The 23,947-nt window shown below is 51.2% G+C and overlaps 2 protein-coding genes across 5 annotated transcripts in view; one reads left to right on the plus strand and one right to left on the minus strand.

Moving 5' to 3' along the window:
* Window positions 1-639: 639 nt before the first annotated feature.
* Window positions 640-22,180, plus strand: PRPF40B (pre-mRNA processing factor 40 homolog B). 2 transcript variants are annotated; one of them, XM_025402508.1, is made up of 26 exons: window positions 640-814; window positions 8,058-8,138; window positions 8,917-9,060; window positions 9,376-9,441; window positions 10,112-10,139; window positions 10,377-10,402; window positions 10,536-10,646; window positions 10,956-11,076; window positions 11,166-11,190; window positions 11,415-11,621; window positions 11,861-11,984; window positions 12,067-12,131; window positions 12,629-12,793; window positions 12,896-13,004; window positions 13,368-13,518; window positions 14,240-14,373; window positions 14,992-15,106; window positions 15,268-15,359; window positions 19,420-19,536; window positions 19,748-19,885; window positions 20,093-20,188; window positions 20,444-20,530; window positions 20,737-20,911; window positions 21,206-21,267; window positions 21,376-21,519; window positions 21,615-22,180. In XM_025402508.1, exons 1-26 carry the CDS (start codon window positions 812-814, stop codon window positions 21,705-21,707), a joined length of 2,679 nt encoding a protein of 892 aa, XP_025258293.1. In that variant the 5' UTR covers window positions 640-811; the 3' UTR covers window positions 21,708-22,180. The 2 variants fall into 2 exon arrangements, with proteins under 2 accessions (XP_025258293.1, XP_025258294.1); XM_025402509.1 differs by lacking the exons at window positions 640-814; window positions 8,058-8,138 and adding an exon at window positions 841-1,379 and having other exon boundaries at window positions 19,441-19,536; window positions 20,441-20,530.
* FMNL3 (formin like 3) overlaps window positions 18,258-23,947 on the minus strand; it is a 65,866-nt gene continuing 60,176 nt past the window's right edge. For 2 of the 3 annotated variants that reach the window (XM_025402507.1, XM_025402506.1), the window contains one exon: window positions 18,258-23,411. In XM_025402507.1, the coding sequence (XP_025258292.1) occupies window positions 23,323-23,411 (89 nt within the window). In that variant the 3' untranslated portion in view covers window positions 18,258-23,322. The remainder of the gene's footprint in view (window positions 23,412-23,947) is intronic. The other variant, XM_025402505.1, reaches the window with a different exon arrangement.

The following is a 23,947-nucleotide window of genomic DNA, read 5'->3' on the forward strand; positions in this document are numbered from 1 at the left end:
GCGGGGCTCTGCAGGCTGGCGGTCAGCGCCTCTCTGCACCCGTGTGCCTGTGGCCCGTCACTCTCCAGCCCCAAGGCCTTCAGCGCATTCACCGCACAGCTCCAGGTTACAGTTTCCTCGGCCGCACAGCACAGCATGTACCTCACATTTTTAACTTCTATCAAAGAGTGGGCCCTGCTCTCATGAGTTCGGCGCTCAGTGGGGGCCAGGTCCCAAAAGTGAACTTCAGGGTCACGCGAGAAGCACTTGTACGCCCCACAAGGGCATGATTTCGGGGATTTGTCTGCTTTTTTTTTTTTCCAAGCTGCTGTGTGCTCAGTCCCTGAGACAGTCCCTGCCACCTCACAGGTGCTCAACAAATAGTTCTGGAGTTAATTAACTTAAAAGTACTGTAAAAGAACTACAGCAAATTAAATTCGTTGTGCAACGCAAAGGCACCCTACACACGGCGTGAACGCTTGGGCTCCCGGAGCGACGGCAAAGCCAGGACGCAGGCAGCGGGGAGAGGCAGAGGCGCCGGCCCCTGACCGTCAGTCAGAGGCGGGAGCAGGCGTGCCCCGCCCCCCGGGGGGCGGACCTGGAACTCGGCGGCTCGGGGGCGGGGCCTGGTTCTCCGTGCCGGGGGGCGGGGCCGGGACCGAACACACCGGGCCGGTTGGGAGCCCCGCTCGCCGGCGGGAGCCACCGGAGCCCCGGCCACGAAGGGGTGCGACCCCCTGCCGACCCCGCCCTCCCGGCTGCAGCCCGGCCAATCAGAGCAGCTCTTACTGGCGGGTGGGCTGAGCCGGCCCAGCTGCTCGGAGGCTCTGGCATGGTAACATCCCCGCGCGGGGGTGGAGGGGCTCGGGGCGGTCCCACAGCGCCCCCTGCGGCCTGGGCCGTGGCCGAGGGGGCGGGGAGGCCACTGGGGATAGCTGGGACCCCGGGGAGGGCATGGGGGGCCAAGGGTGAGGGAAGAGAGCCCGGGAGGGGGGATGGGGGCGGGGACTGGGGGCGAAGGGGCGGGGGAGGCCATGATGGAGCCTGGCCGGGGGCGAAAGGGGCGAGAGTGGCGGGACGGGGTGAGGAGTGGGAAGGGGAGAGGTGGGGGTGGGTTCGCGGAGAAAGATCTGGAAAGAAGAGGGGGCGGAGATGAGGGGACCAGGGTACAGGTGGGGACCAGTTTCCCCTCCTGGGATATTTGGCGTGCGACATGCCCCTCCCCCAGCCCCAGCGCCCGTTTCCTTTGGAAGCCTGGGTGCTCCTCAGACCACTTGGGACTCCTTGCTTCACCTTCCCGCATTTGCGAGAGCTTGTCTCCTGAGGCGAAGAGGGGGCCTCTGAGGAAAGGGGCTCCCAGCCCTGGCCATCAACAAACTAACGACTCTGTGTGACCTTGGGCAAGTCACTACCTTTCTTTGGGCCTCAGATTTCCCAACAATTTTTTTAAAAAGGAAATGCATGAAAATTAAATCCCAAATCTCTTCCAGGGTCATAATGAAGAGGTTTTTGAGGAGGAAGTTTAGGAGAATGGGTTTGGTAGGGAAGCAAAGGAAAGGATGAAGATGGAGGCGAGGCCCTGGGCTGGGGCGGGAGAAATCCCCACGGGTGCGGGGGGGATGGTAGACAGAAGGCCCGCCGGGCTGGGGCGGGCTAGCCATATCCTGTTGGAGGGATGGAAGAACTCTAAGGAGAGGAGGAGGTTGAAACCTAACTCCGCAATGATGGAGACCAAAAGTACCATTCGCTTCTTCAGAGGGAGAGTGATGAGATGGCAGGATCAGAAAGAAGTAACAGGGGCCGGGCGCGGTGGCTCATACCTATAATCCCGGCACTTTGGGAGGCCAAGGTGGGCGGATCACCTGAGGTTGGGAGTTTTAGACCAGCCTGACCAACATGGAGAAACCCCTTCTCTACTAAAAATACAAAATTAGCCGGGCGTGGTGGCACATGCCTGTAATCCCAGCAACTTTGGAGGCTGAGGCGGAAGAATCGCTTGAACCCGGGAGGCAGAGGTTGCGGTGAGCTGAGATCGCGCCATTGCACTCCAGTCTGGGCAGCAAGAGCGAAGCTCTGTCTAGGGGGGGGGGAAACAACAACAGGAATACTTTCTAATAAGGCAGATCTTTGGGGAGCAAGAGGAAGAGTAGGGCTGGTCCAGGAAAGTTGGAAACTAGGATGGTCTGAAACGGAAGGGCAGATGCTGTTTGGGGCAGCTGAAGAAGGACCGCAGGTAGATCACAGGATAACCAGCTGGTCGCTCAGCCTTTTCTTTTTTGATGATGGCTGCCACTTTCTGAGAGATGTGCCTCCCAGCCTTCATCTTCCAACACATATCACTTCAGGGAGTGGGATTGAGTCAGACCAAGTGGACCTTGGGAACACCTGGCTCGCTGAGGATTTCTGGATTGTATAAGGATTGGGGTTAAAAAAGAAAAAAGGAAAATGTATCTCAATGTAAGACGTATCATCTGTGGCGCCATCATCCTTGCTGGGAGGCAGCTTTGTGAACTGGTTGAAAGCACAGGCTTTGGGGTCAGACTGCTTGGATTCCAAACCTGCCTCTCCCATTTAATGTCTTGGAACCTTGGTCAGGTTACTTAATCTCTGAACCTCATTTTCTTTATCTGTAAAATGGGAGTAATAACCTCTAAGATGGTTGCCAGGATTAAATGAGTGTTTGGCACAGTGTCTGGCTCATAATAAGTGCTCAGTAAATATTAGCTATTAGCTATTATCGTTCCCTTTTTCTGTTCTTTTCCTTTTGTCTCTCCATTCTTGTCCTTTTCTCCTTTTGTTCTTCTGAGTGCTCAATTCTGAGATGCCCTTTAGATGTGAAGTCTCAGAAATGTTGATTGCATCTTTGGTGGTGGGGAAGGGGTGGCCCCTCACTGGCCCCGGTGAACATATGATCAGATGATCAAGTGTCTCTTCATCATCTCTCAGCCCACAAATGTGTTTTTGTTCCAGGGAAGACACGGGATCTGCTTCTCTTTCAGCAACCATTTCTATATCCTTCCCTGTCACTAGTTATTTCTTCATATTCTCACCCAGAAATAAAATAAGACCCAAAGTTTTATGGCACCGCAGCAGGTAGGAGAGGAACGGGGTGTTGCAGGAAAGTAGGGACGCAACACTGGAATCTCAGGAAAGGAAGGCCTTTGGAAGTTCCATAGTAGTTTATGTTTATTCCATTGTTCTGTCCTCTGGGGAACTGTCCAGAATAGGCCAGTGTCTGAATCCTGGCCAGAGGTCTTCATCCCAAGTTGAAGATGACTGTATACCGTTAGCTTTATTAGGTTTTCCCATGCCAACATTTCATTCCAGTTTCTTTTTTCCAAGCCACAAAGACCTCTGTCAAGCTACCTCTCTCTGTCACAGCCTATAGTCAGATAATTTATACAGATGTACATACACGTGTACTCGCTGTTTTCAAAATGCATTTTAGGATATTCCAGTATGCAAAAATCTAATAAGGTTAGAGATGAGACTGCATTTGATCACAGCACTTTGTGTGCAGGGCCTGACTAAACACTTGGGGGAGGTATAAAAGGAGAAAACTCAATCCCTGAATGTAGGGAAATCCCCACGTGAGTGGGAGACAAGCAGTCCCACATGAAACACCCAGCAAACATTCACAGAGTAGCATGTCACTCTGCAAAGTAGTGCATCATTTATCCTGAAGGGACACAGGTAGGAGTGTGTGTATGTGTGTGGGATAGTCATAAGGGTAACCTGGAGGAGGTGAATATTGGATCATCTTGAACAAAGCATGAAACTGTAGAATAAAAGAAATGTGTTTCACCTGAGGGTAATCTAACAATTCTGTGCAAAAAGAGGAGGAGGGAAGCCATTGAGTCAGGATGAGTAAAGGAGAGTGTGGGGTGGCCTTCGTTGCAAGGCTTTGACTGTTAGATGAAAGATTTTGTAGGGTAGGCAATTGGGAACCCTGTAAGTTATCAATAACATGTTGAGTCGTTGGTGATTTAACCACTTAGGTTGCAGGGGATATACTAGATTGCAAACAGACCTGCTTCATGTGGTAGGAGTTTTTTTTGTTTTGTTTTGTTTATTTTTGAGACGGAGTCTCGCTCTGTCGCCCAGGCTGGAGTGCAGTGGCCGGACCTCAGCTCACTGCAAGCTCCGCCTCCCGGGCTCATGCCATTCTCCTGCCTCAGCCTCCCGAGTAGCTGGGACTACAGGCGCCCGCCACCTCGCCCAGCTAGTTTTTTGTATTTTTTAGTAGAGACGGGGTTTCAGCGGGTTAGCCAGGATGGTCTCGATCTTCTGACCTTGTGATCCACCCGTCTCGGCCTCCCAAAGAGCTGGGATTACAGGCTTGAGCCACCGCGCCTGGCCAGGAGTTTTGCTTTTAAGGGAGTAGGGCCAGAGGGCAGATTGAATCCATTCCTGGTTCTGTCCCTAACCAGCAGTGGCTCCTTGGACAGATTATTCCCTGAAAAAGGGGGATACCTGGGGTGACTGCCAGGGTCTCCTCCAGTTCTGACATTCTATGTTCCCTGAATAACTACTAGACCTAACTTACCAGTGGCCCCCTACTGTTTTGTAGGACTTGCCAAGACCATTTAGTCATTAAATTAACAAATATTTATTAGCACCTACTTAGAGGGTGGTAAGGAAAACACAGTGGGAACTGGATATGAGGTGAGCAAAAACAGATGAAGTCCCTGCCCTTCAGTGTTTTCAGTCTAGTAGGGGCCACGGATATTATATTTCAATAATTCTGAGACTCATATTTGAACATTTGTCAAGTCAGGATGCATCTTTAAATTGACAGGATATTATAATTTGATTGGCAGCATTTGTTTTTTATTCATGCCAAATAGAATAATAATATAATCCGGATTGTACAAATAACTATAAAATCTTAGTGGATACTTGCTGAAGGAGAAGGTATATGGTGTTGTACAAGTATATAAAAGAGGGCTCTGACTAGTTCAGGGAGTTGGGAAAAGCTTTCATGAAGAAATGATTGGTAGATGTGAAGTGTATGTAGGCAAGGTGTGTGGAGTCGGCAGGGCCAACCCGGTTTTCTCAGGCAAAGGTGGATGCCTGAGGTGGGAGAGCTGAGAGAAGGTGAGTAGGGCTGGAGCTGAGACCCAGGAGCTCAGCATGGGGGAGGCTGGCAATGTAGCTGGGTAGCAGACCCCCTCATAGCCTCACTGGGCAGGGGGTTTACTAGTTACCCTAAGAGCAGTGGGAAGCCATTGAAGAGTTTTAAGCAGGGGGCTAACAGTCGGAGGTGCACTTTGAAGAGCTTGTTATGGCTGCCGATTGGAGTGGATGTGGGGAAAACAGTTGGGAGGCCACTGCAATTAGATGAAAAAAGATGGTGGCTTGGACAAGATGGGGGTGGAAAAGGAAATGGAGAGAAATGGATAGATTCAAGAAATCTTGAGGAGGTAAAGTTAACAAGACTTGGTGATTTATTGGCAAGGAAGAAGGAGTTGTAGAGAGTGAGTCATGGGTTTCCATTTGGACAACTGATTGGTGCAGTGCCAGTCTCTGAGACAGGCTTCCCTGGAGCCTGGTAGGACCCAAAGATGTTAGAGAGGCTCCTGAGGCAGCTTGAGATAGGAAAGTGTGACACAGAAAATTGTATTTCCACCACTATTGATTAGTTTCTGACTTCCCATGCTGAGGAAAGCGTCAGGGGCAAGAGCAGGTCTGAATACAGAACTAAAGCAGTTGAGCACTTAGAAAAGGTGAGTCACATTGGAGTAGTTTAGCTCATACCCTTTTCTTCTTAGGACAAGGTGAAGGATAGTTTTTTTTGTTGTTGTTTTGTTTTTTTGAAAGAGTCTCACTCTGTCACCCAGGCTGGAGTGCAGTGGTGCAATCTCAGCTCAGTGCAACCTCCGCCTCCCGGGTTCAAGCAATTCTCGTGCCTCAGCCTTCCCAGTAGCTGAGACTACAGGCATATGCGACCACACCTGGCTAATTTTTGTATTTTTAGTAGAGGTTTCACCATGTTGGCCAAGCTGGTCTCGAACTCCTGACCTCAGGTGATCCGCCTGCTTGGGCTCCCAAACTGTTGGTATTACAGGTGTGAGCCACCGCACCAGGCCAGGAACAGATTTTTTTTTTTTTTTTTTTTTTGAGACGAAACCTCGCTCTGTCGTCCAGGCTGGAGTTGGAGTGCAGTGGCACGATCTTGGCTCACTGCAAGCTCTGCCTCCCGGGTTCACGCCATTCTCCCACCCCTCCTGAGTAGCTGGGGCTACAGGCGCCTGCCACCATGCCTGGCTAATTTTGTTTTGGTATTTTTAGTAGAGATGGGGTTTCACCATGTTAGCCAGGATGGCCTCGATCTCCTGACCTTGTCATCTGCCCGCCTTTGCCTCCCAAAGTGCTGGGATTACAGGCATGAGCCTCTGCATCTGGCCAGGAACAGATATTTTAAAGGCAGACATGAGAGGGCATTTTTAAATGCTGAGCATTCTCAGCATAGGGGAAATTGGCAGCAGTGAGGTACCTTCTGTTTAGCCAGATACCACCTTTCCCTGGAATTCCTCCCTATCACCCACTAACTTTCAGGCAAAGAGGCAGAAGGGCTGGGCCCTTTAGCTCCATCTCCAAGCCTCGGTTCACTTACATGAGTTTGTTTGTTTGTTTGTTTTTGAATAGGCAATACAGTCATATGGCTGCGTATTCAAAAGATACAAAAGCCATACAGGGAAAAGTCTCCCCTTTATCTCTGTCCCTTTCTACCATTTCTTGTGTGTCATCTTTTGTCTCTGATTTTTATACAAATGATAAAAGTTTGCTGCACCTTGCTTTTTTTCCCACTTGTTAATATATCTTAGAGATCATATTGAGACAATAAGCTGCTTCATTCTTGTTCATAATTGTTTAGTATTGTATTTTATGTATGTGTATAATTTCATAGCCCTTTACTGGTGGCTATTCATGTTGATTCCAATCTTTTGTTTTTACAAATAATACTGAAATGAAAACCTTAAACATATAGCATTTTGGCCATGTAGGGCTATGCCTATAAAATGAATTTTTAGAATTAGAAGGTTCTATATAGAGGTTTGTTCCATTTGTTCTTCATTCATTCAATATTTGCTGAATACCTATTATGTGCCAGATGCTGGTAGGTACCAGGAATCCAGCTTCCAACAAGTCAGATATGATCCCTGTCTTCATGGAATGTTATTACACTCTTGTTGGGGAAAACATATCCAGGCAAACATAATAATTACAAAATTATATACATAAGGAAACTAAAAAGGGGATCAGATAGAGAAATAGGAAGGAGCTATGTTAAACAGAGTCAGGAAGTCGTCTTAAAATAAGTGATACTTAAGCTGAGAACTAAAGAATGGGATGCGGACAGCCATTCGGGGTAGGACAGGGCAACCTAAGCTGTTCAAAGCCTACATCCACAGGGAAATAATTCAGGATTTGTAGAGGAGGGGATGGACACCAAAAAGGGGATAGAGGTAAAGTCAAAGAGATGAAGTTGGCAATTCGATGTGGAAGATGTCAAAGAAAGTAGGTGGCTAAGGATGAGGTCAATTAGGGCAGGAAACTGGTCATGAAGAGATGAGAATTAGGGAGACAAGCATTTAAAAGAATAGCGACTATTTGTGTTGAGAGAGCTTTGGAATGAATCTCTGTAAATGGGCTAATTAAGGTAGGGAAACCAGAAAAGAGGTGACTCCCTCCCTAGATACTTTGGGAATAGAAGAGACTTCTAAGTTATTTGAGAGAGGCACAGCCTTGCCGACAGGCAGGAGAATGGATTAGAATCCTTGGGTAGAGCCAGTCTTTGCCTGTAGTGAAGCCTCCTTCATCTTTTCTGTTGCTTTGGCAAAATGGAAACTTTCAAAATAAAGATGACATTCAAGGGACTCAGCCAGCTGGCTCTGAGCTGGCACGAGAGAGCAAACCTACCAAGGGCTCAGGGCTTGGGGTGGGCAGGAAATCGGACTTGAAGACCCTCCTGAACTTTGTGCTCCTTTTTCATCCTCACCACTTCTGCTTCCCTTCTGCAAAAAGCCCATCTCTGTGCCCATCCTGGGTCCTATGACTTTTCTCTCCCTCAACAGTCGGTTCCCGATTCTGGTCCCCGGCCCCCAGCAGCGCCTGCCCCCTTCCCACCGGGGCCCCCCATGATGCCACCACCCTTCGTAAGTTTTATGTCTTTCCCTGGGCTTGGCTTTTCCAGCCTGCACCCCCAGCTCCCCAGCCCCTAGCCACTGCTGCATCACCAGCACAGTTTTCCTGTAATGCCCCTTTTGCTGCCCTTGGAAGAGGGATGGTTTTACTTGGGCATTGGGGTGGGGAGAGCTGTTGTGAAGCTCTCAGTACATAACATTGACAATTCCCCCTTTGTCTTTTTGACCTTAGGACACACTGGGGCTGGAGGTAGGAGAAGTGGAAGGGAAAAGACCCCATTAATGTGAGGGCAGGGTGGGACTATCTATCTCTTTCACTACTCCTTATCTGTGCTCTTTAAATATGCCACAGAATTCGGGCTGGAATGGCATTGGTGGTCATGAGTTGGAGAGAAAGGGATGGGAGGCAGGGGACTGGGGTACTTGGGTACCTGGATACCTGCCTTCTGCCCCTTCATCTGAGAGGCCTCTTTGGGGGAGAATTGCTGAAGAGGTGGAGCCTTCCAGTCTCAGTCTGGTGCTGTTAAACTTCCCTTATTATTCCTTTCCTTTCCCATTATAATTAAGAAGCTGTGCGCTTGCCTGTTAGACCCCAGTTATCAGTCTTTCTCAGTGGTGAGGAGGGAGGCAGTTTCATGCCTTGTGCTTCTCAAACTAAAGCCTTGGAATTGCCTCAGAGGAGGGTGGAGGGTCAGGGAGGGAGGCGGTGGATATTTCCTGACAGGTCCTCTCTTCCTCTGACAAGGCGATGTCTTCCCTGCTCAGTGTCTGTTCCTTTCCTCATTTCCAGATGCCCCCTCCAGGGATCCCCCCACCCTTTCCTCCGATGGGGCTACCCCCCATGAGTCAGAGACCACCAGCTATCCCCCCCATGCCACCTGGCATCCTGCCCCCAATGCTTCCACCAATGGGGGCGCCACCACCACTCACACAGGTAATTGTTTCTCCTCCCCTGGGGCCTCAGAAAACCCTGTCACTTTAGCTGGGGGTGGAGATAAGAGTGGGCATGTGGGCCTCAGAAACTGGGGAAGGAAGGGAGCTTTGGGGCAGATCCATGTGGACTTGTCTGCTGAATGACTGAGACAACTCTCAGGCAAGGTGAGAGGCCAGAAGCTGGGGACTGCCTGAGGAAGTGCCCAAGTGAGGGTCATGGCTCCAGTGAGATCTCTCAGGACCCTTTGAGGTACCCTGTCCCTCCTGTTCCAGCCCTTACCTTGGTGGTTGGTTTCTGTCTTCTTTGTATCCTCAGATACCAGGAATGGTACCTCCGATGATGCCAGGAATGCTGATGCCAGCGGTGCCTGTCACCGCAGCGGTAAGCGCTAGGGGCCAGCAGGTAGCAGGCTCTGCCCTGCAGTCCCGTGAGTCTGACTTGGAATACAGGGCTACAACCTCCATTCTTTCCCTCTTCTCATCGCATCCACCCAGGTCCCCAGCAGCACTCCCCACACTCAAATCCTCCTCGCCAGCCATGTATTCAGCTCTTCTAGTTTCCCACTCATCCCCAAAGGCATATACATTCTCTTGTTACTCCCATGCCTTGTCCAGCTCCCTTAAGGAGCACACTTATTTTCACAGAGCCACACACTGTGGACACATGAATACAGTTCTTCACATCCTCTTTGTCCCCAGAAGAGTCAGTAGCACCTGGGGATCTTGCTGTGCCTTCTTATGCTATTGCTCAGTGTAGCAGAGTCTGGGTAGGATATAGAATTTGGCATCCACTGTGAAGGAATGTGCCTTGGGAGTTGTCTCAACCAAATACTCTCACTTGAGGAGAACGAAGAATGGAGCTGCTATGTGATTCTCCCCTGGGATCCCAGAGCCACGGCCCTAAAGGGTGGGGGAAGCCTGTTAGGGAGCAGACATCTCTAGGAGCAGGACACATGGATTCTGGCCTGGCCTGCTTCTCTATCCCCCATGGCCTGGGTCCTGGGGGCCACTGGGCTTGGCCCCAACCCTTCCCCCTCCTCTTTCTTCGGCAGACGGCTCCGGGTGCGGACACCGCCAGCTGTGAGTCTTCTGGGGGCCTGCTCCCCCCAGGCTCGGAGGTTGGGGGGCATAGGGGAGAGGGGACCGTGGACTGGAGCCCACCCTGGATCATGCCTGTTGGGATGCCAGGGAGCCTGGGATATTGATGGGACCAGGGGAATATTTACTGGGGATGGAATACGGGAGGCATAGGTGGGGATAAGATGGAGGTTGGAGCAAGGACTTAGTATGTATCCTGTGGCTTTTTTTTTTTTCTAGCTGCTGTGGCTGGGACAGGCCCTCCGGTGAGTTCTTCCAGCTCAGGGGTCTCTGGGTAGAAAGCCTGAGAGTCGGGGACTGATGGTTACGTCTTTGGGGTGAGGAGAGGCTTTGGAAAAGGGGCCTTGACTACCATTCTGTGCCCCCCCCCCCACCCAGAGGGCCCTATGGAGTGAGCATGTGGCCCCAGATGGGCGCATCTACTACTACAATGCTGACGACAAGCAGTCCGTGTGGGAGAAGCCCAGCGTGCTCAAGTCCAAGGCAGAGGTCCTGAGCTGGGCTTTCTGGCCCTTCCTTTCAGCTGCCCTGACCCTTCCAAGTCTTTGGCCTTCCCTTAGTCTCTAACCATACTCATGATGGTTCCTCTGATCCCAAGGTCCAAGGTCCCTGACCACTCCCCACCCTCCCTGGAAATATCTCCATAGGATCTCAAGAAGTCCACCTTCCCCAGTTTGAGCCAGGCCAGGTGGTAGCTAAAGGTTCCTGTGTCCTCTACTCACTGGGTCTCCTTAGCTCCCCTGACTGGCTGGAGAGCATGGCCAGCCCACTGATGGCTCCTATCCCATCCTCTTGCAGCTGCTCCTGTCGCAATGTCCCTGGAAAGAGTACAAGTCAGACACAGGCAAACCTTACTACTATAACAACCAGAGTAAAGAGTCTCGCTGGACCCGGCCCAAGGATCTGGATGACCTAGAGGGTGAGACGTCCTACGAGTGGGCCGGGTCAGGAGTTCTGGAGGTTCTCTGTTGCCCCTGTGACTGACTGTGTTATCTTTTCCCATCGCAGTTCTAGTCAAACAAGAGGCTGCAGGGTGAGTGACTTGCCCAACTATCCATTTATAGTTGGGGCACCTGGAGTGTGGGAATAGACTCTCCTGCTATGATTTCTACACTGTGGGAGGAAGAGCCAGTTTTGTCTCCTTGTGGAGTCATCCCCTCTGGCCCCAGTCTTTCCCAGGATAGAGAGACCAGCCAGCCCCTGAACTCCTCCATTCCTGCTCTCCTCCTGGACACTGCCCTTCTGGCTCGTCTGCAGGAAACAGCAGCAGCAGCTGCCACAGACACTTCAGCCACAGCCGCCTCAGCCACAGCCTGACCCCCCACCTGCACCTCCTGGCCCCACCCCAGTGCCCACAGGCCTCCTGGAACCTGAGCCAGGTGGGAGTGAAGATTGTGATGTGTCGGAGGCCACCCAGCCCCTGGAACAGGGGTTCCTGCAGCAGCTGGAGGAGGGCCCCAGCAGGTGAGGGCTGCCCCCCATGGCATTCCCGATGTTGGCCTCAGACTCCCAGCCTGGTTCAACCCTTGTCCTCTGCTGGGCCTCTCTCTCAGGAGGGGTTTGAAGATCTGGGTGTGACCTCTGAAGGGCAGAAAAAGGCTGCCCTGAGGAACAAGGAGGAGATGATAGGTTGCCAAGAGTTCAGGGCACTGAAAGCTGTGAGGGCTGGGGGACCCTGTGGCTGAGTCCCCTGTGCCCTCCAGTTCTGGACAGCATCAGCCACAGCAGGAGGAGGAAGAATCAAAGCCAGAACCAGAGAGGTCTGGCCTCAGTTGGAGCAACCGGGAGAAGGCAAAGCAGGCATTCAAGGAACTGCTGAGGGACAAGGTGCTGGAGTGGGGCTCCCAGGGAAGGTTTGGAGGGGGCTGGAGCAGGGCAGGCCCCATGACTCCCACCTGCTTCATTCCAGGCTGTCCCCTCCAACGCCTCATGGGAACAGGCCATGAAGATGGTGGTCACCGACCCCCGTTACAGGTAGGCCTGGGCAGAGGGAGCCAGGCCCTGTTCATGAGAGCTGCTATGCTAGGGACTTTCTAAGAAACCCCAGCTCAACACTCAGCCCTAAGGGAACCAGAGTCAGGACAATGATAGATTGGGCTGGGGAGCAAGGGGAAGAAAAGCTGGAGGGCCTCCAGGAGAAGGAAAGGAAAGGTATCTGACACAACACATTCAATAAATGCTTATTGGATTGAATCAAACTGAATTGAATTAATTGGGGAATGAGGGTGCTGGATAGGGTGACTTGAGAACCCCAAAGCAAAAGGGCCCAGTATTTGCAGTGTCTTGGAGCTGCATCTTTTCCCCTCACTTCCTGTCATCCCTACTTCTCCATGAATGGTGTTCAGATCCCAGACATCTGTGCCCTTGAAGCCGCTGCAGCCCGTAGTGTCTCATGACCCTCCAGTGTGGGCTGTGCAGGGTGGTTCAGGGTGACTTCTCTATCCCCATCCCACTCCTACCCTTTATCCCAGTGCCTTGCCCAAACTGAGTGAGAAAAAGCAGGCATTCAATGCCTACAAGGCGCAGCGGGAGAAGGAGGAGAAGGAGGAGGCCCGTCTAAGGGCCAAGGAGGCCAAGCAGACCCTGCAGCATTTCCTGGAGCAGCATGAACGCATGACCTCCACCACCCGCTACCGGTCAGGGGGCCAGGCTGGACTGGGGGCTTGGGAACCCTGAGAACACAGAGGTCCAGGGTCTCTGTTCTCTGTCTACCTACTCACAGCTCATATGCTCTACAGGCGGGCAGAACAGACCTTTGGAGACCTGGAGGTCTGGGCTGTGGTTCCTGAGAGGGATCGAAAAGAGGTTTATGATGATGTCCTCTTCTTCCTGGCCAAGAAGGAGAAGGTAATGGTTGCTGGGCAGGATCCATCAGCCCATCTTATCCTGGACTTTCCTTGTCTTTGCTTTGTTATGGACCCTAGCCATTTACTTCTCCACTTCCCCAGTGTCCCAGCTTCTGACTTGGAAGCTGGCATGGGACTTGCACATCCCATTTCTGCTCTGGGCCTATAGTCCTGGGTGTAGTGAGAAGTCTCTGAGAGATGGGTCTGTAACCTGTACTCCCTCCCCTTCCCTGAGACATGAAAGTCTTGAGTATGGCCTTCTTCCTAGGGTTCCCTAGCTACCTTTCCCCAGGTCCTCCTCTGCCCAGGCCTACTTGGGTAGCTCTGGCCTGCCCTGCCTCACCCTGATCCTGTGGCTCCCCAGGAACAGGCCAAGCAGCTCCGGCGCCGCAATATCCAGGCCCTAAAGAGCATTCTGGATGGGATGAGTAGTGTCAACTTCCAAACCACATGGTCCCAGGCCCAGCAGTACCTCATGGATAACCCCAGCTTTGCTCAGGACCATCAGCTGCAGAGTAAGCCTGGGCCTCCAATCCCAGCTATCCCTTTCCCTTACTGGACCTGGGACCCCAGAGTCTGCCTCACCCCACTCACCTGTACCTCCTGCCCTCCCGGACACCCTAGGAGTACTCAACACTCACCCAGTCCTTGTACTTCTCTGGACTCTGGGGATACCAGAATGTTTCAGGACACCCCTGCCTCTGGGGTCCACTGTTGGGCTAGACATTGTGTGTCCTTGGAGGAGGAGCTCTAGGATAGGAATCTTAAGTCCTAGAGATGTCATTGATGATGGTTTTAGCTCATGTGAATATGGTCTTAAAGCATCATAGCACTACACACCTCAAGTGGTCACATGTTACAATAGACTGTTGTTGGCCTGTAGTCACTGATGATACTGAAATTCGCTTTCTAAAATTGCATCAAAGCCTGATTGATTCCCAGTTCCCTAAGATGTGAAACGTCAGATCCCAAGACAACTGGTTTCATGTTATGGCTTCTAATAACTGAATTCACAAGAGCTGAATACTTGCTCATTTATTCTTATACAATTAATGATTCCCTCTTAAGAACCACCATTCCAGTGGCTGCTCCCACAGAGCCCTCTCCAGGCCCTTCCCCCACCACCCTGGGTATCCCTAGCACCTGTAGGACAGCATCGTTGAAACATTGGGGTGCTGGGGTCTGAGAGGGTGTCCTCCTGGTACAGTGCCCGCTGAACCTCCTGCCTGTCTTTAGACATGGACAAGGAAGATGCACTGATCTGTTTTGAGGAGCACATTCGAGCTTTGGAGAGGGAAGAGGAGGAGGAACGGGAGCGGGCCCGGCTTCGGGAGCGACGCCAACAACGCAAGAATCGGGAGGCCTTCCAGGTATCTTTGCCATCCTTTCTAGATCAGAGCTCGGCTCTGCCCTAGAGCACCTCTTCACCCATTCCCTGCCCCTTTCTGGATAGGCTGCCTGTTCTTTATGTGCCTAGCCTGTCCAAGCTCCATGAGACCTCTCTCTGCCTGCAGTCTGTTTCTGCTGTACCCCCTCAATTCTGGACTGTGCTCTTCTAGGGAGACTAGATGTATGCACCACCCAGAAACTGCCAGCAGAGAGCACCCTACAGGCACGACTTGGCAGCTAGGCCATGTTTATTTCCCCTGGTGGGGCGCCAGACAGGCAGAGTTTATTCCCCCACCTTGCGGGTGGTAGTGGGGGTGGTAGTGCTACGGGTTACTGCAGGCAGGTTTCTGTTTCTTTGCCTCCCGGGAATGGCTTGTTCTCACTTTTTTGTTCTGTCCCTCTCTGTGTATTTACATTCTCTCCTTTTGCATTGTTCTCAGCCTTCCATCTGCATCTCTTCATCTCTGCCTCTTTCCTGCATCTCCTCAATCTTGATTGTCCCTGCCTCTTCCTCTGCCATTCCCTCTCTTCCCCCTCATTCTGTGGCTCTGCCTCCCTCCTTGTCTCACTCTCCCTATAACTGGCCTCTCCCTGCTCAGACCTTCCTGGATGAGCTGCATGAGACAGGGCAGCTGCACTCTATGTCCACCTGGATGGAGCTATATCCAGCAGTCAGCACTGATGTCCGTTTTGCCAACATGCTGGGACAGCCGGGTAAGGCAGCCAGGCTAGGCAGCCAGGCTCCCCCTTCTCTGGCCTGGCTTCCTGCCCTGCCAGCCTCTCTGTACCCCCTACTCCCTGGTCCTGTCCTCGGCGCAGCCCCCAGGCCTTGGGAAGCTGCCGCCCGCCAGGCCCCCCTCCCTCCCTCCTTGCAGGCTCCACGCCTCTGGACTTGTTCAAGTTCTATGTGGAGGAGTTGAAGGCACGATTCCATGATGAAAAGAAGATCATTAAGGACATCCTTAAGGTGAGGGAGGCTGGGGTTATGGATGGATACAGGATGGACGCAGGGCACACTCCCTGCAGAGGACTCCCTGATAAGTCCTGTTTTGCAGGAGCATTACAGCTTGGTTCAGCAGATACCTACTGTGATCCTTTACTGTGCACTAGGGATACCGTAATGAATACACAATTTCTACCCACAGGAGTTCATGGTCTAATAGGAAGATATACATGAGAACTGTTATACAAAGGGGCAAGTGTTACTACAGAGACAGGAATCTGAAGAGCTAACATTTGAACTGCACATTTAGAAATCAGTAGGTGGAAGAGGTTGGAGTGTACCCAGGGTCCTAAGAGCAAAGGCAAGGGGGTGGAAAGGGCATGCCAGGTCTGAGGAGGAAGAAGCATAGCTAATTGTAAACTGGTAGCACACAGATTGTTCTGGCCTGTACAGTGTTTTTTAAAAAATTTGGAATTTGTTGCTAACGTTTTAAAACCAGGAAACGTCACATAAAAAATCTGAATCTTTAGCTTCTCTTGTCAATATGGATTATCTAGCAGCATTGAGCTGGATTTGCAAGGCATTCTGCAGACTCAAGTTGAGATGCCACTTTAGAAAGGGCAAGTCATCCTTCTCACCATTCCTTAGTGCCTTCTTGATACTGTCATAAGTGTCAGCTGCCATTTACCATCATTCATGGCCTGTTGCTTTTCTTCTACTGGAGAAGAGAAATAGTTCTCAATACTTACATCTTATCAAAAGTGGAAAAGTGAGTGAGTGATGGACTAAACTTGTGTTCCAAAAGAAAAAACAAAGAGAAAGCATATTTCTTTATGGAAGTGAAGATTCTAATGCATTTGAGGAGATAATACAGTACAGTGGTTAGGAGCAGGACTGGAGGCAGACTGTCTACAGTAAAAGTCTAGCTTAACTGCTTGCTAGTTGTGTGACCTTGCACAGGTCACTTGACCTTTCTGACCCTGTTTCCTCATCTAAAAAATGGTGAGTGTTCTACCAGAGTACACCTAATTACAGAGATTAAATGGTACCTGGGTTGAAAGGGATCTGGAAATAAAGCTAGAAATGTCTCACTGCACATCTATTTCTTTGAAGTATTGTTTTGCCTTACAAATTCACGTAGGTGTTGCATTTTGACATCATATTACCTCTCTATTTAATATAAATTTAATATTTTAAATTACTTACCATTAGGTAAGATATATCATACTGTCCTGAGGTATCCTCTTTCTCTGGAACCATATGCCCCAGTTTGGAAGTAGAGCCCTGCATGTAAAGTGCCTTGAATGCCAAAATAAGAAATTTGGATTTTTCTCTCGTAAGTAATAAGGAGCCAGGGAATGATCAGATTAGATGGTGTATAGTAGAACCTTTCAGTCTAGAGTATGTCCTTAGGGAAGGTTGTGGTGGTAGGTAGAGCAGTTCTTGAAGCCTCAGAATACTAAAACTGATAGTGGTAATTCAAATAGTCATATTCTTCTCACTTATCCCCAGACCTCTCTCCTACTGTTGGGGCTACTTGGTACAAAAGTCCAAGAAGCACTAGCTGCTAGGAGCTGGGTTAGAGGGATGGAAGAGGGTCAGTAAGGAGAAAAGTCAGTAGGCTGTGCAGGACTCTCGGTAGGAGGTGATCCTAGCCAGGGCAGTGGGGACAGCAGAAGAAAAGAGCAGGCTATAGCACTCCAGCTGTGCTTCTGAGACACTCTGGGTTTCTGTATAGGTGCCTTGAGACAAGCAAGGGTTGGGGTTGAGTATGGGGGGATTTTGTGCTGCTTCCTGTTTTCAAGTGAAGCAGCTTGAATCTTTTTTATGCATAGAGGTTCTACATAAGATTTCTATGTTAATAAACTGTTTCTGCTATTTAAAAAAAAAAGGGGGGGGGGAGAATTTAAAACCAGTGGGATAGAGTCACTAAGTAGAACTGACAGATTTTGTGAAATGGAGGGAAAAGAAGGAATCAGAGGTGTCAGGGAAGTGGATGATGGCACCACTGATAAGGATAAAACAAGAAGAGCAAGGCTGTAGAAAACAGGAATTCTATTTGGGGAATTACTCTCAAAGCAAATATCATATTTTAAAACAAAATAATCATATAAAGTAGAAATGCTTTATCCTGGGATAGCTAAATTTTATTGGACAATTAACTTTTAGCCAGAGTGGCTGATTGATAGGCCTGTAGGGGCCTATCCTGAGTCCTGTCTCTCCACACCACCTGAGAAAGCAGCTTTTTTAGACAGTTCCCTTCCTCTTTCCCCATTTGGGTTCCTGCCTATGGAGGGCAGATGAGCCGAGTCCCTCTTGCTTTCCACAGCCAGGCAGACCATAATGGTGCCTCTCATCCCATAGGATAATGCAAAGAGCCCTGGACTTAGAACACGCAGACAGATCTGGGTCAGGGAGATCCATGGAGGGTGCTCATGAGAAATATATTCTCTTGAGATCTGTTGAATTTGAAGTGTCTGAAATATCCAGTCTAGGATGAGTTTGAAAATCAGGAGAGATGAAGGATGAGATTGCTAGGGAGTACAAATTGAGTAGTGAAAGAGGACTAAGTGCTATTCTCAGGAACATGCATATGCAAGAGAAGTAATAAGAGGTGAGAGAGGAGTCGACCTGGAGAGGGGAGTGTTGAAGAAGTAATTGGTAGAGGCACTGAGGACCAGATGAGTGAGGAGCAAGAAGGAGGCCTTGGATTTGGCTAGCAGACACAAGCAACCTTTGGGAGAGTAGTGTCATGGAGGCGGCATAGGGACCACACATGTTTTAGAGTCAGATAACTCCTGGTTGCTTATTGGCTCTGAGATCTCCGTAAGTTCCATGTCTCTGAGCCTGTTTGCTCACCTGTAAATCGGATAATTCATAGGTAAGGTTGTGAGAATTAAATAACATTTGTAAAGTATCTAATAGGTTCTCAATAAATGTTTATTCCTTTTCCTTTCTGCTGCATTTCAAGAGGTTTTGAAACAAAGGAAAACAGCAGAGGTAGTTAGCTTGATGAAGGGGACAGCATGGTGGAAAGGATGTTCCAGGTTAGGTGAGGTGTCTCCTTGATGGAAGGAGCCAGTGACGAGGGTGACTTGGAGCTGAGAATGAATGCTGTGTTGATAAGGACTGGGGCAGGGTTGAGGAAGTACCCTTGGAAAGAAGCAATGCGAGGAACACACCTCTGCCATCAGCAGAAAGGCCAGGGGAGGTGAGAGCTATGTGGAGGGAGAGGAAGGGAATCTGGCCTGGGCTTAACTGACGTGAGAGCCAGACTTTGAACTTATAGTGGCTTCCTTTACCACTCATGTCATCTTGGGCCAACTGAGATCACTTTTCTAAGCCTCTGCTTCACTGGAATGTTGTGAGGCCTAAATGAGAAGCACAGAGCCTGGTCTGTGGAGATATTTTTAGTATTGGTGGGGAGCTGCACACCTGGTGGCCTCCATTTCTCCCATGGACTAAGTTACCTGGGTTGGTGTGGTGCTTGAAAGCACAGACTTTGGGGATAGAGAGACCCAGGGTAGGGTTCTTGCCTAGCCATACATCAGCTGTGAGACCTTGGGCAAGTGCTTGGTTTCTCCTTCTGTGTAAAATTAGGATACTAGGACCTATTCTTAAATGTAGAACCAAGAGGATTAAATGAGATAATGTGTGAAACACTCATCGTGGTACCTGGTACATAGTAAGCACTCAATAAATAGAGCCAAAGGGTAGGGGTCAGCAAATGTTGATTGAGAATGCATGGAAGCTCTACTGAGCAGCAGGAGGGCCCAGCTGGGGCCAGAGCTTTAAGCCAAAGGAACAAAAGTTAATTTTGAGAAACTCATGCATTAATCAGCAGTTGGGAGACATCTCCCAACCCCTTCAGCTCCGTGTGACATCCAAACCAAGGCTAGGCATGGGGGCTTAATTGTCAAGTGATGAGGACTTGGATAACTTGGTTTCTAATGCATATCACAGTCCTGTGGATCTCTTCTGGAGGCAAGGGCCTTCTTGACCATCTGTAGTGTGACCACTCTGCCTGCCAGCTTTGGCCTCAAGGCACGTGGTACCCCTGCTTCATGTACTGCTGTGCCCACAGGACCGGGGCTTCTGTGTGGAGGTGAACACGGCCTTTGAGGACTTCGCCCACGTCATAAGCTTTGACAAGAGGGCTGCCGCACTGGACGCAGGCAACATCAAGCTGACCTTCAATAGTGTGAGGGGCTGGGCAGGGCATGGGGCTCAGTTCTATAATTCATCCCAGTGCCTTGTTCCACTCCTTCTCACTCACTGTCCGACTATATTCCCAATTCAGGGGATGGTGGTAGAAGCCCAGACCCTAACTTTCCACCTCCTAAGGTACGCCTGAGTGGGACCCGGCATCCACCCTCCTGGGTGACCCTGTTCCATGTCCCTTCTTTTCTCAGCTGCTGGAGAAAGCAGAGGCACGGGAGAGGGAGCGGGAGAAGGAGGAGGCACGCAGGATGCGGCGCAGGGAAGCTGCCTTTCGAAGCATGCTGAGGCAGGCTGTGCCTGCTCTGGAGCTAGGCACTGCCTGGGAAGAGGTCAGGAGCGTAGCCTGGCCCCAAACACCCCTCAAGCCTGAGGGCAGCGGTGCTTCACCACTGAGGGCCCACCCCAGTCACGTCACAGCCCTGGGCCAGCTCCAGTTCCCTTCCTTTCTCTGCCCCAGCCCTGCCCTGTGCTCATGGCGGTGTCCAGGCCAGGCTGAGTGGGGCCTAGTCTGATCAGCAGTGCTCTCCTCGTTCAAGGTCCGTGAGCGTTTTGTGTGTGACTCAGCCTTTGAGCAGATTACCCTGGAGTCGGAGCGGATCCGGCTCTTCCGGGAGTTCCTACAGGTGCTGGAGGTGAGGCAGGCTTGTCCTCTGGATCTGCCCCAGGCCCTTGAACTCCTTAGACCAGTTCAACAGAGACCTCAGTGGCCTCCCTCTTACCCTTAGGGTACTCCTGGCCAGCTAAGGAAGGGGAGGCCTGAAGGATCCCTGGGATAAGCAGAAGGCTCTAGCCTGAGAAAGGGAGGCAAAGCCAGATTTTAGGAGGTAGAGTCCTTCCTGGGGCTAAGTCTGGTGCCGTCCTCACCCTTCTTCCTCTGCCTCTAGCAGACTGAATGCCAGCACCTCCACACCAAAGGCCGAAAGCATGGCAGGAAAGGCAAGAAGCACCATCGCAAGCGTTCCCACTCACCCTCAGTGAGTAAGCGGGTAGAAGGGACGTGGGGGAAGCTGGGTTGTTTTGGGGAAATAAACACTTTTGGTTTCCCCTTACATTATCTCCATTGGAGGGAAATTTGAGGATTCCTTTGGCCCTGGATCCTCCTCCTCTCTCGAATTCCCAGATGAGGGCTTCTGGAGGGCAGATAACCTCTGTACTGATACGTATCTGCTGATCTGCCCAGGGCTCTGAGTCAGAAGAAGAGGAGCTGCCCCCACCATCTCTCCGGCCCCCCAAGCGGAGGCGGCGGAATCCCTCAGAGTCAGGCTCTGAGCCCTCTTCCTCACTTGATTCAGTTGAAAGTGGGGGTGCTGCCCTTGGAGGACGGGGCTCCCCTTCCTCCCATCTTCTTGGAGCAGGTAAGCAGTTGCTATGAGCCTAGCAGCTGGAGAACTGTTGTCCCAGACTGAGAGGATGCCCTCCGCAAGCCCCAGCTCCTTTGAGGGTAGACTGGATTGGGAGGGCTGCACCTGTGGGAGTAGAAAGAACTTCCTCTACCTGTCCAGGCAAGAAGCTGGAGAAGGAAAACCGGACTTGGAATTCCTCAGAGCATGAGGTTCCTGCCTGTGAAGAATGAACACGGGCTAGAACAAAGAAAAAGAAGAGCCTTCCTTTCTCCTGTTGGGACTTAGTAGGGATTTTTCTATCTCCAGATCATGGCCTTCGGAAAGCCAAGAAACCAAAAAAGAAAACTAAGAAGAGAAGACACAAGTCGGTGAGTGAAGGAACTTCTACCTAAGCCCCTGCTATTTTGTGAGCTCTGTTCTACCTGACTCCCAGACTATCCACAGGAACTGAGGAGGTGGGCTCTGGACTCTTACAGAACAGTCCTGAGAGTGAGACAGACCCTGAGGAGAAAGCTGGCAAGGAGAGCGATGAGAAAGAACAAGAACAGGACAAGGACAGGGAGCTCCGGCAGGCAGAGCTCCCTAACCGTTCCCCAGGCTTTGGAATCAAGAAGGAGAAGGTGAGGGGCAGGGGCCCTAGGCCAGTCAGCACGCTGGTCAAGCCTCCACGGCCCTCAGTGCCGGCTAAGGGTGAGCTGTGCCTTTGCTCCAACAGACAGGCTGGGACACGTCAGAAAGTGAGCTGAGTGAGGGTGAGCTGGAGAGGCGGCGGCGGACACTCCTACAGCAGCTGGACGATCACCAGTGACCCGATGAGCTGTTCTCTGCCTCGGGTCTGTGTGAGGCCGTGGCTCCTGGGCCACCCTCACCATCTGCCTCAGACTTCTTCCTTAGTCTGGTCTGTGTCCACTTTTTCTAAAGTAACCCCACCCCCAGCACACCATTGTTGGCACCTCTCAAGGTTGCTGTTGGTGTTCAAGGTTCCCCTACTCCCTGGACTAGTGCAGTCCTTGCCCTCAGCCCCAGACCAGAGATGGGTGGTATGTGCCATGTGGGGTGGGTGATGCCAATAGATAAAAGTGTGAGAGAAGGGGTCTCCAGGGAAGAGTGACAGGCTGATGGACACAGCCTGGGTGGCAGAGGGCAGGGTCGTCACCCTCTAGCATCAGTGCCTGCTCCTGCCTGCCCTGGTCCTGAGGCTCCACCACTTCTTCTTCCACCCAGGACCTAATGTACGTGTGTTTTGTTTTTGTTTTTTAAATAACAATATTTATAACATGGCCAGTGACTCTTTTCCATGTGCTACTGGGGCAGGCTGGGGACTGGACACATGCCCAGCAGAGGGCACTAGTGTCTCACGGCAGGCCTGCTTCCCTTTGTGTGGCTAGAGCCCACCCAGCCAGTTCTCCTTTCCCCAGAGTTCTGATCTCATCTCCGAAAAAGATGCAGTGCCCCAAAGATTTCTTTTCTGTCCCCATGGCCCAGGTCGGGCTAAGTGGACACCCTAAACCCCTAAGCTCAGAAACAGGAGACAAAGTCAGGCCTGGTGCATCAAGCCTTTGTTGAGAGAGGGAGAGTCTGAGGTTTATGTACAAGAGGAAAAGGAGGTGGTACATGTACAAAAAAGTGGGCCCCCACATTCCCTTCCAGGGGCAGAGGAGAAACAGGAAGGTGAGCAAATAGTCAGCCAAGACCACCATGCTCCTTGTCCCCTGCCAAAAAACAAACAAACAAAAAAACGTAGCTGAGGAAAGAAGGTGAAGAGTTGGCCCACCCTTTCTCCAGCCATCTGCAGAGAGGGGTTGGTGCAGAGAAAACCTCTGCTTTTCTGCCCACCTTGACAAGGGCAGTGTGAGCCTAGAATGAAATGGGCAGAGAAATAAGGGCAGTGAGTCTGACATCTTTCCTCTTACCCTTATCACTAGGGCACAGCTGGCACGGCCCATGCTTCAGAGGGCCTTGCTCCTGGTAAGAGATGAACTGAGACTGGCAGGGTCCCAGGGCTCCCTAAGCCTAGATACGTCTAGACCAGAGCTGACCATGGGCCTGCAAAAAGGAAGGGAAAAAAAAAGAAAGGACAGTTGCTCTCTCCTCTCATCCCTCTGGGCTCTAGTGGGAGAAAGATCTACATGCCCTGTTTAGGCTAAAGCTGGAAATGGTTTTTCCCAGCCTTGAGCTGACCCTTGGTGACCCTTCAGGAAACGAAGTCAAAGACCTTGGGGGCAAAGTGCAGTACTGGAGGCACCAGGGACCTACAGACCTAGTGCCCATAGTGGCACAAGTAGAAAGATCCAGCCTTAAGAGCTGGGGTGGATATAGTTGAGAGCAACACAGCCCTCTCCTGGGCCCTTGGCCAATTCCAGGTCCACTGGTTGGACTTGTAGGACTCTGAGGGCTGAAGTGCTTCTGCCTCCAAGAGGGTCTCAGTGGGGGCCTGGAGCCCGAGGGGGACCACTGGGTGGCGCAGCACTCCTGGCTTGGTGGCGAACAACCATAGGCTGGCAGTGGAGGCCTGTAGGGGAAGACAGAGACCTGTGAACAGGATGGTAGGCTGAGCCAGGATAGTGTCCTCAAGAGCAGCCCCACAGGTAGGGCCAGGGAGGAGCCAGCAGTGAGGCAGATAAACAGGAGGCTTAGAGGCTTGAGGGGTACCCAGCTGGGGAGATTGCTGGGCTTTGCATTTCAGTGGATCAGGTTGGGGGTGACTAGAGGCTACTGGGCAGTGGACAGAGACAAGGTAGATGCATTCAGAAAGAGCCAGAAGGAAAAGACCCCAGGCTGACTGGACATTAGGAAACAGATCAAGGGACATCTGATACCTCCTGGTCAGAAGCTACTACCAGAGCTCTTGTAAGAGAACCGAACCCTAGGGAAAGGTTCCTTAGGCCTGGGAATGGACCCTCAACCTCAGTCTCAAAGATCAGAACTGTAGGCCTGGTCCTGCCTGCTCTGGCCTGTCCTCAACACTGGCCTGGCGACTCCCTACCCACTGGGTCTTAGTAGAAGCCAGGACAGCATTAGTGGGAGAGACCACTTCCCTAAGGACAC

Source organism: Theropithecus gelada, chromosome 11 (assembly GCF_003255815.1).
Source record: "Theropithecus gelada isolate Dixy chromosome 11, Tgel_1.0, whole genome shotgun sequence".
Taxonomy (NCBI): domain Eukaryota; kingdom Metazoa; phylum Chordata; class Mammalia; order Primates; family Cercopithecidae; genus Theropithecus; species Theropithecus gelada.